The sequence below is a fragment of the Carex rostrata genome, chromosome 11 (assembly GCF_964058835.1).
Source record: "Carex rostrata chromosome 11, lpCarRost1.2, whole genome shotgun sequence".
Taxonomy (NCBI): Eukaryota; Viridiplantae; Streptophyta; class Magnoliopsida; order Poales; family Cyperaceae; genus Carex; species Carex rostrata.
This window is the reverse complement of record NC_135928.1, coordinates 8,828,621-8,841,860: the sequence shown is the minus strand read 5'-3', so window position 1 is coordinate 8,841,860 and position 13,240 is coordinate 8,828,621. Positions and strand designations below refer to the sequence as shown.

At 33.2% G+C, this 13,240-nt stretch overlaps 1 protein-coding gene across 2 annotated transcripts; it reads left to right on the top strand.

Annotated features, from left to right (window-relative positions):
* The first annotated feature begins 7,963 nt into the window (after nt 1–7,963).
* LOC144562274 (uncharacterized) lies at nt 7,964–12,869 on the top strand. Of its 2 annotated transcripts, XM_078311469.1 has the most exons (4): nt 7,964–11,000; nt 11,637–11,689; nt 11,886–12,053; nt 12,457–12,869. In XM_078311469.1, exon 1 carries the CDS (start codon nt 7,982–7,984, stop codon nt 10,916–10,918), a length of 2,937 nt encoding a protein of 978 aa, XP_078167595.1. In that variant the 5' UTR covers nt 7,964–7,981; the 3' UTR covers nt 10,919–11,000; nt 11,637–11,689; nt 11,886–12,053; nt 12,457–12,869. The 2 variants fall into 2 exon arrangements, with proteins under 2 accessions (XP_078167595.1, XP_078167594.1); XM_078311468.1 differs by having other exon boundaries at nt 11,886–12,869.
* Nucleotides 12,870–13,240: the final 371 nt, after the last annotated feature.

Sequence of the window (13,240 nt, the reverse complement as noted above, 5' to 3'; positions counted from 1 at the left end):
ATAACCCATGCACCCATCCCTTTCTTTCTCCTCTTCATTCCGAAATTTTTTTTTCCTGGCCGTGATAGACAATGAAGTTCTATTTTTTTCCACTATTTAGTTAGGAGTTAATCTTTTTCGCCAAGCAGAACGTGATGATCTATAATGTCCCTTGTACGTCATAAACTATCACGTTTTTTTTATATGTCAAAATTTCTCAAATCCTTTCTCCATTGTCAATATTTATTTATTTATTTTTCTATTAATAAAAATTTCAAAATTAAGATTGGAATTTCTAGGTCCCCAAATGTCTCACAACTAGTGGTTTGCTAAAACTCGGGCGGATCAAACCCGATCCTGTCCGCCCGTGCTCGTTACCTGATCGGACCGTGCCCGTGCCCCGGGTATGCACGGGTACGGGTTTGAAACGGGCCAGTCACGAAATTTAGAGACCAAACCCGTGCATACCCGGACCGAGCTATACCCGTGCCCGCCCGGACCAGTTTGCGTACCCGTGAACCCGGCCGGGTTTACCCGTGATACCCGTGCCCTTTGTACCCTTACTCATGCCCGTACCCGTTGTGCCCGTACCTGTTGTACCCTTGCCCGTTGTACCCGTACCCGTGACTTTTTTTTAGAGTTTTTTTTTTAATTCAAATTTCATTCCCATTTCCCTCCAAAGTTGAATGTTGAACATAATTTCATTCCCATTTCCCTCCAAATTTTATTCCCATTTTTTTTTATTAATAAGAAAATAAATATTAACCGTGATAATTTAAAATTTTCACTCTAACTAAAATTTTACTAATTAAACTAATGAACGATTAGAAAATAATCTAAAATGTAAACTAAAAATTTCGAGATATAAATAAATTATGAAACTATATAATTAGAATGAGAATTTGAAAAAAAATAAAATGACTCGTGTAAAGAAATAAATAAATAGATTTGTACTTAGTCGAATAAATATACAAATTTTCGCATGAATAATTTTTTTATATAACTTACAAATTTTATTTATTTAGAAATTATAAAGATGTGACTTGATAATTTTATGTGTGTGTGTGTCTATATATATATATATATACTATTTGATATTGAACTATTCAGATTTTAAAAGTCGAATGTGAATAAAATAGTAACTTGGTGTACTATTAAGTTTTAATATGTAGATAATATTTAGTGATTAGATTGACATTTGATATTTTTTTTTCTTAATAATCATTAGCATTCATCTTATATGTATATATCATATATGTATATACAATATAATATATGTATATGTATATATAATATAAGAGGAGAGATCAAGTTACAACAATTTTTTAGTTGCAACAAGTTACAACAAGCATTTTCTACATTTTTAAAGTCCAAATCGTTGATCCAAACTGTTAGATGTGATCCTACAATAAAATATGCTTGGAGACCAAATTTTATATTTTTTGGAATTTTTTTACTATTTATTAAGATGGGTACAAAATTCAATGGTCTGAATTTGACTAGTTTTTGTACCCATCTTAATAAATAGTAAAAAACTTCCAAAAAATATAAAATTTGGTCTCCAAGCACATTTTATTGTAGAGATCACATCTAACGGTTTGGATCGACGATTTGGACTTCGAAAATGTAGATAATGCTTGTTGTAACTTGTTGTAACTCAAAAATTATTGTAACTTGATCCCTCCTCATAATATAATATATGTAGAGTAGAACTAGGGTGCTCTTAAGCTCACCAAAGTTTTGGTGAGCTTAACTCTAAAACTCATAAAATTGATTTCAAATGACGAATCCGAACCGTTGAAATCCGCCTACCTTACGTGTGATGCATCTACATATGAAATTTTTAAACATTCGAATTAATTTAGTATAAAGTCAAGCGGTCAAAATTAGAAGGTTAATAAATTAATTTTAGTGCATTCATTTTGAACGTTTTTTGACCGCTTAACTTTATACTAAATTAATTCGAATGTTTAAAAATTTCACATGTAGATGCATCACACGTAAGGTAGGCGGGTTTCAACGGTTCGGATTCGTCATTTGAAATCGATTTGATAAGTTTTAGAGTTAAGCTCACCAAAACTTTGGTGAGTTTAAGAGCACCCTAGTTCTACTCATATATGTATATGTATATATGTATATATAATATATGGATATGTATATATAATATACGGATATGTATATATGTATATATAATATACGGATATGTATATATGTATATATAATATACGGATATGTATATATGTATATATAATATACGGATATGTATATATGTATATATAATATACGGATATGTATATATGTATATATAATATACGGATATGTATATATGTATATATAATATACGGATATGTATATATGTATATATAATATACGGATATGTATATATGTATATATATCAAATTTGACCTCTGCTGGTAAATCAGCAAGTCTGGACTGATACATGAATCAAACTGCAAAAGTCATTACATCAACATGTAGAGCATTAAAAAATATATAGATCTGACACAAATTTCAATTTATTTGGATTTTTCTACAGTTAATTATGAGTTTTTAAAGTTCAGCGTTCGAAAAAACTTTAAACAGCCATAATTTTGGCTAGGAAAGTCGGATTTGAGCGTATGACCACTTTTCGGAAAGAGGGGGGACGAGACGAATTTGAATATCGCCCCGGGGAAAACCCCCGGGCATCCAAAGCATTATAATTTCAAAAAAACGTCGTTTAGTGCCTCAAAGATTCAGTTTAAGTTTTCGTTCAACGATAGACGTACAACGGTCGATATTTTGTTTAGTATAATTTAGGTTTTTGTAGTGTAATTATTAATTGTATAATTTTTTAGTTTGCATACAGAGTAATTTAGCTTTTTTTATAATTATATTATATTATATAATTGTAAAAAACCTAAATTATATATAATTATTTGGAATTATATTATATATACATATATTATACTAGAGGAGGGATCCGATTACATCCTTTTTTGGTGACACCGGATTACACCATATGTTTACAAAGTCTAAACAGTCGATCCAAATCGTTCAACTTGTTGGATATGTTAAAATATGCTTGCAGATCAAATTTTATATTTTTCTGAATTTTTTTACTATTTATTAAGATGGGTACAAAAATTCAACAGTCTGAATATAGCAATTTTGTTAAATACTTAATAAATAGTAAAACAAATTAAAAAAATGTAAAATTTGATTTGCAAGAACATTTTAACAGATCCAACAAGTTGAACGGTTTGGATCGACTGTTTGGACTTTGAAAAATTTGAAAATGGAGAGTGTAATTCGGTGTCACCAAAAAAGGGTGTAATCGGATCCCTCCTCATTATACTATACATATATTAATTAAATTTATGCAATAATTAATGTTATAACATATTTATTGCTTAATTAAATGATTTTGACACATTAAATTAAATATCATTACATGTATGTTGCTTACATTACTCACATCTTCTATACATGAATATGAAATATAAATTCTTGTTTGGTGAGTTAATGAAGAAGCACGAGAATATGTAATATGTTGGTCGATAGAAACCATTTAAATTAAAAAACACTACATTTACTGTCTTGTATCCAAGTTTGATAAATTTTTTTTTATTTACCCATCCATCTAGTTGATTGAAAATTGAAGTATCGTATGGTCATAAACACTTCGTGTTGGATCGAAGGCCATACATAATAAAACTTCCGAACTTTTATGTTGGTTACGTTCAATGTTCTTCCTTAATCATTTTAAAACAGATTTGGAAAGATTTTATTGCAGATCGACCATTGATTTTCCGCATGAAAATGAATGGTCCGAAAATATTTTAATCTATTGTTTTAAAATAATTCATAATTATTTTTAAAGTAATTGATTTAAGAAAATTTTGATTTATATTTTATTGTTTTAAAGTAATTGATTTAAGATATTTTAAAGTAATTGATTTAAGCAACATTGTTTTAAAATAATTAGTAATTTTAATTTATATTTTATTATAATAAAAATTATTGAGTTCAAATATGCAACCATGTCAAATGAATTTTAGTTTAAATGAATTTTGATTTATAATTTATTGGTTTACAAAGAAAAAACAACAGAAAAGAAAACAGAAAAAATATGCTGTTTCGGCCTCTGTTCATGGCCGGAACAGTTTGTTTTGACCTTTGCAGAAAAGCTGTATTTTCTGCAAAGGCCAAATAGCATGTTTTGGCCAGGAACAGAGACCGAAACAAGAAAAAAAACCGCCTACTCGTGAACCCGGACCGCCCTGCCCCCAAATCCGAGACGGGCACGGGTTTGAAACGGACAGGGCAAGGGTTTTCAAAATTAAACCCGTGATGCCCGGCCCGTTGTACCCGTCGCCCATCACGGGTTTTGCCCGATCCGCCCGACCCAGCCCGTTTGCAAATCACTACTCACAAGTCACAACCCACATTCAAGGTTAAGCAATCACATACATAAATTATTATTTTTTTCAATGTGTGGCAGCAAATATTAATTTGTGCTTGTCAGTTGGCTAGTTGGCTACAGATAGTCTACTGCGTGAAATCAATTGTTAAATTGCTACTAGATAGTTTAACTCTTCACCGGCACGCCAGCTAGGTTTCACGGGTTGTTTAGCAAAATATAAAAAAAGTTAATATTTTACATTACATGTGGTAATATTTTACTTGAGATGCGTAATTTTCTTAGAATTTAAATACTGCTGTTAGATCTAGTAATTGGTAGGCTACCTAATTTGGTACTCTATATAAATGTGTTATATTCAAGCACAGATTTGGTGGGTAGATGTTTGTAATAAATTGTTTATTTATTCAAAAACTAATCAAGCCTTCCCGAAGACTATCCAAAGAGCAGACTCCCCTCCATTTTATTGGAAGACGGAGACTTTTTGCTGACAAGTTATTAACCCAGCAATTTAGTTGAAATCAAACGAGATCTCAGTTTTAAAATTTATCAAATTGATTTCAAACGAGGAAATTAAACCATTGAAACTGACATACTTCACAAATAATGTATGTGTTTAATTATATGCCAAATGATAAATTTTGAAATTAATTTAGTATAAAGTTAGGCGATAAAAAAATATAAAGAAATAAATCTATTAAAATTAACTTATAAATTTTTTTGCTCACAAATTATTAATCCAGCAATTTAGTTGAAATTATCATGAGTTCAACTTCAAAATTTATCAAATTGACTTTAAATGATGAAATTAATTAAACCATTGAAATTGACATACTTCACAAGTGATGTATGTGTTTAATTATTGTAAAATGAAAAATTTTGAAATTAATTTAGTATAAAGTTATGCGATAAAAAAATTAATTTATTAAAATTAACTTATAAGTTTTTTTCTTTTACCACTTGACTTTATACTAAATAAATTGTGTAAGTTTTTTATGAGCTTGATTTTATGCTCGATATAACCAAGTTTAGAAATTAGGGATTCTTTCTTAATCTTGTACTGCCACTGAAACCTCAAAATAAGAGAGCCAAAAAATGGGAAACAGTAAATGAAAATGTAACAAATTGAACTAGCGGGGTTACCAAGATATGATACGGAGGATCTGATCTGTATTCTTTAAGGGTCTGTTCGGCACGCAATTGTTTTCGTAGGAAAAAAAAAATTACTCAGAGTGAATATTTTTTTCCCATGTGCACAGTGTTTAAGCCATTCAATTTGAATCCGAATCCAAACTCATTTTCATTCTCGTTTGATAACCGAACAGACCCTAATTGTTTGACCATTACAAAACAGTGAATGGTACTATAAATATTGGAAAAGCAAAAAGTGAATGAACAATAAAATTCAAACAAGTTTAGTTCAACGAGCTCAACTTAATTTTGCTTATATAACTCATCTATCTAGGTATTACAGATTTTATGTTAGGTGCTGTCTGTAGAAGCATTCTTACATAATTTGATGTATCAGAATATTATAAACAATGGTATTCCAACAATGCCTCCTTATCTAAATTCACATCCTCTCCAATACTGCACAAGAGAATTTTTTTATAATTAATGAATTTGGACCATTCTTTTAAACTTGGCATGAATCTCAAAGTCCAATAATATTGCCTCCTTACTCTAACCCGAATCCCAAACATATGAGATTTAATCTCAAACCGTAAAGTTAGGACTATCTTCTACAGTGTTGGAGAGGAGTTGAATCTTCCTTTAAAACATCATGGGCGGGTTGACCCATTATGGTATCGGGTCGGCACCAGTCGTTTTAGTTGGTCGGACCAGTGGGTCAACTGGTTCAATTGTTGATTTTTTATAATTGTTATATTTGATATTGAGATATTATTTCTTATTTTACTGAAGTGTTAGTTGAAGTAATATTTTGTGTATATAACTTAATTTGAGCAAATTCATTAACTAAATAATTAAAATGAGAATATTTATATATTTCCTAATTGGTGTACACTAGCTTTTTACAATTTATTACATAAAACATCAAAGTGACAATTTTCTTAAAAATTAAAAACAAATAGAAATTATTTTTACATACAAATAGAGATTTTGATAGAGATGAATTGTAAATTTCATCTTTATACAACGAAATAATGTTACATACATGAAAAAAAATAACAGCGTTTGAGAAAATTGTATAACATTAATTACACTCTTGTAATGGGTCCCACTGTCATAATCTTCTTCCTCTCTTCGCCCTTTTTTCTTTCACTGATTTGATTTGTTTTCTTCAGTCGATTTCACTTCAAATTTGAATATGCTTTGAACCGGATTTTTTCTCAAATGGTTCAGCGATTTTTTGGATATAACCGGGCGATTAAACTGATTTTTTCCGGTCCAATAGCGTAAACGATTCTTTAAACGAACCAAACCGGAGAGGTGGGCGGTTCCGATTTTTTCTGGTCCGGTCCGGTTTTGATAACACTGCTTTTTAGATTAGTATTAAAAATATTAGTTTAAATATTAATATTAGTTTAATCATTATTTTATTCTATCTTCCTCCATCACTATTTCAAATATACAATCCAAACAACATTTTTACTAATCCGAATAGTTCAAAGTTACAGTTATTCTCAAACCACTCGGATTAGCACTATTCTCAACCACTAACTCAAAAAATTGTTATTTTTGTACTCAAGGACGGAACTAGACTTCCGAACTATGGGAGTTAGACACATAATGAAAGTCATTATATAAAATTTTCATGTTAAGAAGGGGATCAATTTACATGATCTATGACATTGTACTATAAATTATACATAATACAAATAAAGGTCAATTGATCTCTATTCATGTATACTACATCCGTCTCTGCTTGCACTAATCCTTGCACAATTCAAACGTAAGCTAATGTTTATCTTCTAAAATACACTTGCATGAAACAACGATGTTAATGCAATTTAATTCAAATTAGAAACAATATTTATGGTTTGGGCAACCCTAAGACTGTGCTTCATAAAAGGGTCGCACAGAGGAAGGAAACGGGAGGCGAAAGAAGGAACACAAGTCTGATTTACTCCCTCTACACTCCGAATTGAAGAGGGAGGATTTCAAAACTTTTATACGTGGAGTTCTCCTTGGTACATTGCTACTTCTTTTTTTTTCCTCTCTGATCTCATCGCTTCTGAAACATATGAATGTCGCAGGCAGCTCCGATTTGAGCGAATGTTACTTTCTCCCTCTCTCCGAAGCACACCCTAAAAATTAAAAGGAATTGGAAGGGCTTTTCACATAATCTCATCCATAATATGGAACGCCATCCTCTGTGGAGTATCCTCTACGGAGCTTTTAATTTGGTCCGTTCGTTTTGATCAGACCGACCAGATCAGAATGAAACCTCCGCAGAGGATACTCTCCCCCATAATATGGCGCATTGACAGTTTAACCCCGCAAACAGTATGAGAAGACGGGGAAATATTGCAAGGGTAAATAGGTAAACTGACACTTAGCCTGGTTTGGTTTTCCAGAGAAAAACCCAAAGCTCCTCTCGCTCTAAGCTCTCACCGTAGAACTAGAAACCCTGGAGAAATGAAGAAAATCTTTTTCCCTCTAATAAAACCCTGGATAAACCCTCCGTCTTCTCTTCTCTACCTCTCCTCCTCTTTCTCATCTCTCAACTCGCAATTCCCCATCCCTCCTTCAAAATCTCACATTTACGCCTCTTTCTTCTGTTCTCTAATCCATGCTAACCTCAATTGCTCTTACCTCGCCAAAGCCATGTCAGCTTTCACTCAAATGCGAAGCCTCGACCTAAATCCACCTCTGGATTCGTGGAATATCCTTCTTCATAAGTTCAATTCTCGCGGTTTTGTTTCTCAAGTCCCTGTTTTGTACCGGGAGTTGCTTCATTGCCACCAAAGAGGTAACCTTTTCACGCACAATGTACTTATCCATGCTTATTGCAAAATGGGAATGTTGGATAAGGCTCAGAGTATGCTTAGAGAGGTTGAAGTTGATGTAGTTAGCTATAACACGGTCATTTGGGGGTTCTCTGAACAAGAATTGGGGAATTCGGCTATTGGTTTTTTGTCAGACATGATAAAGAAAGGAGTTGGATTTGATGGTGTTACTGTCAATACTCTAATTATGGGTTTTTGTAGAGAGGGATTGGTGCACAAGGCCGAATTATTGGTTTATATGTTGTGTAAAGGAGGTGTTACATTGGATTTAGTTGGATATAACACTTTAATTTATGGTTATTGTAAAATTAGTGCAATTAGCAATGCAGTTGTGGTACTCGAGACGATGAAGAAAGAGGGAATTGAGCCTGATATAATTAGCTATAACACTTTGATCAGTGGCCTTTCCAAAATTGGTGAGATTGAGGCGGCAAAGGGTTTGGTTGATGAGGTAACCTCGAAAAAGATAGAACCAAACGTTGTAACATATACAAATTTTATTGCGGAATTTTGTAGAAAGAGAGAATTGGATGAGGCATTCTCATGGTATGATCAAATGGTTAAGTCTGGTATTGTTCCAGATGTGGTATCTATTAGCTCTCTGATCTACGGCCTTTGTAAAGACGGACAGTTTTATGAAGCTTATTCGCTCTTCAGAGAAATGGAGGAAATTGGTGTTTCACCTAACCATGTCACTTATTCTAGCCTAATTGATTATTTGAATAAATCGGGTTATGGTAGGAACTCAAGTGCAATTTTTGGTGAAATGTTCTATAGAGGTGTTTCCATGGATTTGGTCTTGTATACCATTCTCATTGATGACTTATTAAAAAACGGTAAGATTAATGAAGCACAAAAAATGTTCAAATTTATCTCTTCATTTAATCTAATTCCAAGTACCATTACATATTCTGCAATGATAGATGGTTACTGTAAAATTGGGGATATGGCTAGTGCCGAATCTGCCTTTTTTGAGATGGAAAAGGGATCAGTTATCCCAAACGTAATTACATACTCTTCTATTATAAATGGGTATGTTAAAAAGGGCTTACTGGTTAAGGCATTTGACTATTTGCAAATTATGAAAGAGAGAGGTATTGCCCCAAATATATTTACCTATGGTACTCTTATAGACGGTCTATTCAAGGCTAAGAATCACAAAGAGGCATTAAAACTGTTCGACGTAATGCTTGAGAAAGGCATCGGGCCTAATAATTTCGTAGTGGACTCAGTCTTTAATGGCTTGAGAAAAAATGGGCAAATAACAGAAGCAAATGCAGTGATCAACGACATGTTAAACAAGGGTGTTTCGTTGGATCGGGTTAACTATACCTCTTTGATGGACGGCCTTCTCAAATCGGGAGATGCCTCAGCTGCTATAAAAGTTGCACAAGATGTAATGGAGGGGAATCTCCTACCAGATACGGAACTCTACAATGTGCTAATAAATTGCTTTTGTTCATTAGGGAAAACCAACGAGGCAAAATCTTTTTTGTTGGAGATGAGAAATGTGGGGTTAACTCCCAATTATGTCACATATAATACATTTATCTGTGCACATTTAAAGGAAGGGGAGGTTCACAAGGCTTTGGAACTATTCCATGAGATAAAAAAGGGCGATTTAATGCCAAATTTGATTACTTATGAGGCCTTGGTTTCGGGTCTTTTTGAGGCAGGAGAGGCTGACAGTGCAAGAAACTTGTTAAAGGAAATGGCCGAATTACGATTTTCTCCTACCCCGTTGACTCATAGAAAGGTCTTAAGAGCTTGCTCTAAGAATTCTACACCAGAAATAATAATGGAAGTTCATGAATTTCTGGTGAGAATGGGTCTCTTACCCGATAAAACTGTGTTTGACACCCTTATTCACAGCTTATGTACTCATGGGAAAGCTAAAAAGGCTATTCTAGTGTTAGAAGAAATGAAGAAGAGAGAAATTGCACCGGATACAATTACAATGAATTGTATAATACTCGGGTATTGCAATAGTGGTGACATAGATAAAGCCTATGGCACCTATCATGACATGGTCAGATCAGGGTTGTCACCAAACATGGCAACTTATAATACCTTGTTTGGGGGTCTTGAATCTGTTGGAAGAATAGAAGAGGCTGAAAATTTGCTACGTCAAATGCACAATCATGGATTTTACCCTAATAACATCACTTATGACATATTAGTCACGGGCCATGCCAAAAAAGGTAATAAAAAAGAGACCATTAAATTTTATTGTGAGATGGTGTCGAAGGGGTTTGTGCCAAAAGTCAGTACATATAATGCAATAATAAGCTGTTTTTCAAGGGCTGGAATGATGAAACAAGCAAGGGAAATGCGTAATGAAATGGAAAAGAGAGGGGTTAAACCGAATAATTCCACCTTTGACATACTTGTCAGTGCTTGGTCGAGGTTTTCTAATGGGACAGAGGTTCAAAGGTTGCTCAAAGAGATGAAGGATAATGGTTTTAAACCCGACAAGAGTACTTTGATTGTTGTTTGTCGGGCTTTTTCTAGACCGGGTAGTAGAACTAGAGCCCGAAAATTTCTTGAGAAGTTGTATGAAAATTGAATCTTGAAATTGGGAACGGGAATCTGAGATAATATTTTGCGCTTAAATATTTTCTCATTAGACTACAGCATAGTTGACAGAGGTATGTCTTTGTAGCTCAATTCTAAACTTCTCCTTGATTTGTATATGTTTAAATGTTATTGGCCTACCTGTACATTACCTGAATCTATATTCTGGTACCAGCACATTGTGATCTTTTCTGGTTTTGATCGTAAGTTGTGATTGATATGGAAACGTACTATAGGTGCTTCACATGAAACATAATTTCCAATCTGAAAATATGTAATCTGGCACCCAATTATTAGTCTTGATGATAATTTTTCAAATTACTTCAAATAATTGAAAATCAAAAAATAAATTATTGGTGAGTTATTGGACATATATAGATAGCACAATAATCACTCATACAATTTGAGTATTGTTTGAAGATGCATCAATACCGTTAATTCCATACTGTCAAAATTTTTAAGTCACTTGATATAGGATGAAGCGTACACCAAATCTCACCATTTTTTTGGAGACATGATATTTGTATCATACGTATCATGTCTATATTGTTGGATTTTAAATCTGTACTGTACTTTTGAAGATTGTCAAAATTATCAAATGATCCCTGCTCTTTTCTTTAAATAGGCTAAGTCGATTTAATCTCATGCTTTCAGATAGTTTCTTAATAACTGGGTTACATCTAACATGAAATTTGTTGCGAAAATTTCAGAAAATGGACATGGGGCCTTGCCAAAAGGTGCACTCTTTACAGCTAAGAAAAGAGTATCCTTTGACAACTCCTTGGCAGTTTTTTTGGTTACTTATATGTTTGACTTAAACTCATAATCTTACAGGTCTGATGATTTGTTTCAGTATAGTTTGTTTAGCTGCTTATTTTTTTTCCTCCCTTTTGTTTTACCAAAATGCTACATCAGTTGTTGTACCACTTTTTTGTTAGTTTTTCCTAAATTTTGAGTAGATATGAAGAGGCCAAAGAGAGGGGAGAAGATAACTATGACAGAGAACTAGAAGACAAAATAGATAGGTTAATTGTGGAGTGCGAAAGGAAGATCCAAAGAGCTCTCAAGAGGTTGTCGAGGAGGATGCAAAAGCTGCAATTGCCATTTCTGTGTCAGAAGTTACTCAGGTAACTTACTTTTTGTAGGCTTTTTGCGATTTTGTTATGTTCCATTTCAACATTTTATATTCACTGAAAAAACATGCCGTCACACATGGCTGAGCCTTCATGTTGAAGGGATTTCTTTAGTTAGTAACATAAAAATCACTTTCTCAACATTTTTCCACTTGTCATGTCCTTAGCAAATAGAGCAAATCGATGCAATAAAATTTACAACTTTGCAATAAGGTAGCCAGTGTGACCCTGCCATGTCTTGGGTAGATGATGGCGTGCTATGCTGTAGTGAGCACACCGTTATGTATATGTTTTCATCTAGAAAAGTTTCCCATGCATTCCTTGTGTGTGTGTGTGGTTAACCCTTGCCAAATAAGAAATAATATTTTGGAAAATGCTGAAATATTGTTGTGGTCAGATCTTTCTTCTGAGAGGAGAATGAGGTCGAAGGGGATGTCGGGCTATTTTTTTTCTTCTTCAAGAAAATCAGGATCATACGATTGGAATTTATTTGTCTTTGTTTTGTAATGGATTTATGGAATGTTGCTTATGTAGTTATTTAGTAGTTATTTGAGCGCGTGGAAGTTGTGTATATGGAAAAGTAGAGCTTAGGAAAAGTATTTTTAGTAGTTATTTGAGCGCGTGAAAGTTAGGTATCCACGTATCAGAATCATGACCTAGGAAATAGACCATTATTAGTCTCCCCTTCCTTCACCCTCGTAAAAAAAGAGAGAAAACTCCATTCTTTTCAGCTCAATTTTGTAAAAAAAATGGACCGTTATTATACTATGTTGTTGTTGTTGTTATTATTATTATTATTTTATTACTATCTACCTAGACTTTGTGACTCTGATTGGGTTTCATTTCTAGTCTAGCTAAATGCTTGGTTTTTGTTGTTGTTTGTTGTATTTGAAATAGATGTGTTTGATTTTGTTTAATTTTATGGAGTTGTGTTTTACTCTTTATTATTACTTAACATTTCACATTGTAATTGAACGTTGCACAGAGTAACTTACACTACAATAATAAATTCTGGTCAAAACAAATCACTTGGAAAACCACCAGGTGGTCATCTCCTGGAATGAACTAGGTTTCTACTTTCTACCTGTGGCGATCATAATTTCTAGAACGATGATCCCGTGGAGAATGAGAGTGGTGACGATGGAACCGGGTATCCCTGTCTCTGTTACGATCGGCACCTC

What these genes read in the sequence shown, in the direction of transcription:
- LOC144562274 (XM_078311469.1), top strand. Translation starts at nt 7,982, where the DNA reads ATGAAGAAAATCTTTTTCCCTCTAATAAAACCCTGGATAAACCCTCCG.